Source organism: Glycine soja, chromosome 15 (assembly GCF_004193775.1).
Source record: "Glycine soja cultivar W05 chromosome 15, ASM419377v2, whole genome shotgun sequence".
Taxonomy (NCBI): domain Eukaryota; kingdom Viridiplantae; phylum Streptophyta; class Magnoliopsida; order Fabales; family Fabaceae; genus Glycine; species Glycine soja.
In genome coordinates this window covers 13,165,998-13,170,856 of record NC_041016.1, presented here as the reverse complement: position 1 = coordinate 13,170,856, position 4,859 = coordinate 13,165,998, and the positions used below count along the sequence as shown (strand labels likewise).

Here is a 4,859-nt window from a genome sequence, read left to right as displayed (position 1 = left end):
GTAATGTTATTAATAAGAAATTTGCTCCCTATCTCTTTGTCTCTCTCTTTTTTTCCCCTTACTATACCCAAAATCATTCAATTATTGACCCCAAAATGCAACTGTACGAAAACCTTTAGATTTCCTTAGATACGATAGCAACTCTCGTCTTTTACAGCATCATGATCAGTTCTTACCCATTCTTTTTCTATAATAACACAAGGACTATATATGTTGACAATCTTACTATATACCAGAGTTGTTTTATTCATTCAAACGACAACAATAATGAGAAAGCAAGGGAATTTTTTTTCCATTCGTATTGTGAAAAAAAAAACTAATTGAAAGTAAAGAAATTTATTTGAGAAAACTGGGCGGTATACAATATTGATATATGTTAATGCTCACCCAATTCTACAATGAGCCTTGACACATAAGATAAAGAAGAGTAATAAAATATAAATATTCTTATATCTATATTTCTCTCTAGATGTCAATTGACATATAGTTGTCCATGGATGATTTTTGGACAAAGATTATTAATTTTGAAATGTATATATGATCACCACTCTTACACACTAAAATTATAAGTATTAGATTCTGAATCACCCAAGTTTACCAAATAAAAATACTATTAATAATTAAATTCCAATTTTAGTGGCAAGTGGGCGAGCCTTGCACATGGCCTCCAATGGAATTAACCTTGACAAGGTGATCCAATTGTTCTCTGTCATATCAAGCTTTTCCTCACTTACTCGTTTCCAGTCAAAACATTGAATCAACAATCCCAAAGTAAAGCTGACACTTTGCATAGCCATGGGTTCTCCTGGGCAAGCCCTTCTTCCCATGCCAAATGCTACCAACTTTTTCTCCTCTCCTTCCACATCAAACCTCTCAGGTTTAAAGCATGTGGCATCATTCCACAACTGAGGATCTCTCTGCATGCCCCAACCATTAATGATCACAATTGTGTCTCGTGGGATATTGAATCCTTCAATTGTAATATCTTCTGAAGACACATGAGGTATTAGAATTGGGGCCGGGGGGTACAACCTAAGTGTCTCAAGGATGATCTTCCTAAGATATGGAAGTTTTGGAAGGTCTGACTCATTTAACAAGCGGTCTTGTCCCACTTGAGTGTCCAATTCATCTCTTGCCTTCTTCAACACCTCTGGGTGATTCAATAAATTAGATAATGACCACTCTAAAGTCCCAGTTGATGAGTCAGTTCCACCAAAAAGCATGGCCTGCAATCCAAAATCCCCCATATGAAGTGTAAAAAAAAATACATTGGTGGAGCATATAACATGTGATTTTAAATTACAATGAAAGAAAATCACCCTCTTTGGGAAGAAAAATAAATAAGGAGGGGAGAGGAAGAAAGTGATAAAAGTAATAAATCAATTATGAGTTTAAAAAATCAAGGTGTGAAAAGAATTAAAGTTATTGAAATTATACTCTCAAATCATTAATTTCTCATGGATTTTTATCATACTTCATTTTATTTAATTAGCCGCAAAGAAAATATTAGAGAGAGTAAAGCCAAAAGTCTATCCCAAATACAGTCATGAAGTCAAATAAAGCAGCCACATATCAATATAATAGAACAGATTGCAACACCAGTCGTGAAAAGCAACAATTAGAAAATAACACAAGATGATTTGGTGATAAGATGGAAATAAAAGTAAATACCAGAGCAAGGCCTTTGATGATTTGGTCAGTGTAGTACTGAGGCTGGGTCTCTTGCAGTTTGAGGAGATGATCGATCATGGAATTCTGGCGGTCATTGCTGGCACGGTTCTCATGAAGGATCTTATTCAAGATGGAATCGTACCTCTTACTGATACTCTTTAAGCGCTTCTCCACATTCTGAAAATCGAACCACCTGAGGAAAGGCAAGTGATCTCCCTTGTTAGCCAAGCCCATGAGTTCCAACATTTCTGTCACAGTCTCTCTGAACTCCCTCGCTTCCTCAACGTTCTTCATCTCACTCTCCTCTCCGTAAAACCTCTTCCCCGATATCATCCTCATTATGTTGTTGTAAGTTAAGTCGTTGAACATCGAACTAATCTCCACTCGCGCAAACTCTTCCTCGTTCGAGTTCTTGGCCAGCACCAACCTCTGCATCAGACGCTTCGTCTCGTCGCTCCGGATTCCGGAGAAGGAGTGGACGCGCTGCGTGGAGAGGACGTCCAGGGCGGTGATGCGGCGGAGGTTGCGCCAGTGCTCGCCGTGGGAGCAGGAGCCTACGGTGGTGTTGTTGTAGAAGATGTATTTTCCCGAGAGAGAAGGTAGCCGGTTGGCCAAGGCAACGTCGTGTTTGGTGAAGCATTCTTGGTATGCTGTTGGAGAGGAGATGACAACGGCCAGACGTGAACCGAACCAGAGGGAAACCACGTTGCCGTACTGTTTCGACATGCGTTGGAAGAAACGGTGGATTGGCTGTTCGAGGAGGTTAAGGTTTCCTATTATGGGAAGAGGAGGAGGACCTGGTGGTATGTTTCTCAATTTTCTGCTTTGGAAAACAAACTTCACGCCGAGGAATAGAACCAGGAAAAGGACAGCGTATGAGACCACCACCAACAACATTCCCATGCTTGCTCAATTGATTCTTGCACCAGAGACTATGCTGTCTGTCAGTGTTTTCGATACTTGAGTGGTGCAATATGTGCCATGCTAAACCACCTTTATATACACTTTGTCATAATCTATGGTACAATTTTAAATTAACAAAAACTGAATCACAACGTTGTGCCTCAAACAATCAATATTTACTCAACTTTTGTCCAGTCGTACTAATATTAGCAGCCCCCTTAGAATATTTATTTTAATATACTAGTACTACAGTATCTACGGAGTTGGGTCAAGAAACTAGTCTTATTTTTTTTTTCTTTTTATATACCAGGAACATGTCTTGACAGATAGTATTAATAGACAGTTCTGATTTGTTTTTTGGGCGGCAATAAATTTTCATTCACATGCACAAGGTAGTAAAATTATTTAGGTAAAATTTAAATTAATATCTAAAAAGAAATAAATTATAAGTTACTTATAACTTATGAATTGAAAGTAGTAAGATATTTTATAATTTCAATTTTTTATTTAATTTTAAATACGACCTTAAAGTTGATAATTGATATTCAGGAACACAAAATGCATTAAAAAGTAGATGAAAATTAGCAATGTGCTTCCATTTTTATGATTTCTTTTTGTGAGAATTGTTAAAAGACTTTTTATAAATTTTACATAGAAGAGGTTTCATCATGATGATTAATAGTGTTTTTATGGGAATTTTCAGATTTTAAGCAAGGAAGATTAGAAAGTGAATTCTGAAGGCTCGCGCTCAACACAAAGGCAGCTCGCCCAGCGTGGTCTTTATCGCTTATCGTGCTTAACTCATGTTCAGCTCACTCACTGCCCACTTACTAACTCGTGCTCAGCGAGACCATCGCGCTGAGCACACATTTGTAAATTGAGAAGCCCAAGACTCTTTTAAGCTGGAAGAGAGGGGGAAGAAGAAAAAAAGAAACATCTTGCATGTGAATGCAACAGAACACTAGAACTTAGGCAGAGAAGAAGACATCTACAAGCTCATTTTTTCCTCTCATTTTTTATTCAGCACTCCATCCTTTCCTTGTCTTTTCCATTTGTAGTTGAGTTCTCCATATTAATGAAGGGCTAAACACTTCATTGTTGGAGAGTTTCCACTGAGTACTCTTGATGTAAAAACTCTAACTATCTATTTAATATTATTGTTAATGTCTTTGCTTCTATAAAGAGAACTATATTAAAACGACATACTCCCTCGACTTTAAAGTCATGCTAAAAAAATAAAAAATTAAAGTTGTAAAGTATTTTACGACTTAATGGAAAAAAAAATACTCCCTTGCAACTTTAAAGTCATGTTGAAAAAAAATTTAAAAATTGAAATCCTAAATTTTTTTAGGACTTTAATGAAAAAAAGAAGTTGTAATATATGTTACGACTTTCAATTCAGAAGTCGTAAGATAACCTATGACTTACCTCTTTCTAAGTATTAACTTAAATTTTATCCCATTTAATAATTTTGAAAAAAAAAAATCCTTATTTCGAGGTTTTGCCGCACAAGCTGTGCTCAGTCATACTAAGAAATCTGTGAACGATCTATGATTAGCTTACATTTTTAATAAAATTTCTTTTTTATGCATCAAAATTAAAACCCTCACAACATTTGAACGTTAATTGGTAATTTGTGATTAAATGATTTATACTATCAATGTCTGTGTGTGACCATTAAATTTTTTATATATATTCTGATTATTTTTTATTTTTCTCTTTGTTACTTTACTTATTGGAACTTATATGTTTTTAATATTTTTCAATTTTGTTACTTTACTTAATGGAATTTATATATTTTTAATATTGCATGCCACCATGATTAATAAATAATTTTGTCTGTTAAGTATGTAGTCAATAATTTGATAAATATCTAGTGTATTCAATAGATAATTTTGTCACTCTCAAGGATGAGACTTATTTCACATTTAAGAGGAGATGCTCTCTTTCCTCTTCCTTGAGTTCATGATCCCATTGTTGGATGGTAAGCCCTCTCTTCCTCCTCTTTCCCCTTCCTATGAGTTTATATATCCATAATGTGTATATGTGCAAACCTTCATTGGTGTTATTTTTGGTTGTATTTTCATGAGTTTTGTGAGGTGTTGATGTTGTTGATGAAAGCCTTCTTTGTTGAGCTCGAGCCCTTCCCTCTCCCTTATCTCATCGAGAACCTAAACTTAAAGACCCATAGCGCTAATAAACTATTAGTTACCTATTTTGTTATGAGTTAGTTATAGAGTAGTCATATAAGAAGATATCAATGTACATATATATAATTTTGTATC

The 4,859-nt window shown here is 35.4% G+C and overlaps 1 protein-coding gene across 1 annotated transcript; it reads right to left on the bottom strand.

Moving 5' to 3' along the window:
• Nucleotides 1-317: 317 nt before the first annotated feature.
• Nucleotides 318-2,678, bottom strand: LOC114386739 (isoflavone 2'-hydroxylase-like). The gene is made up of 2 exons (XM_028346773.1): nt 1,672-2,678; nt 318-1,226 (listed from the first exon to the last, which is right to left on the bottom strand). The coding sequence occupies exons 1-2, from the start codon at nt 2,572-2,574 to the stop codon at nt 621-623; spliced, it is 1,509 nt and encodes a 502-aa protein (XP_028202574.1). The 5' UTR covers nt 2,575-2,678; the 3' UTR covers nt 318-620.
• Nucleotides 2,679-4,859: the final 2,181 nt, after the last annotated feature.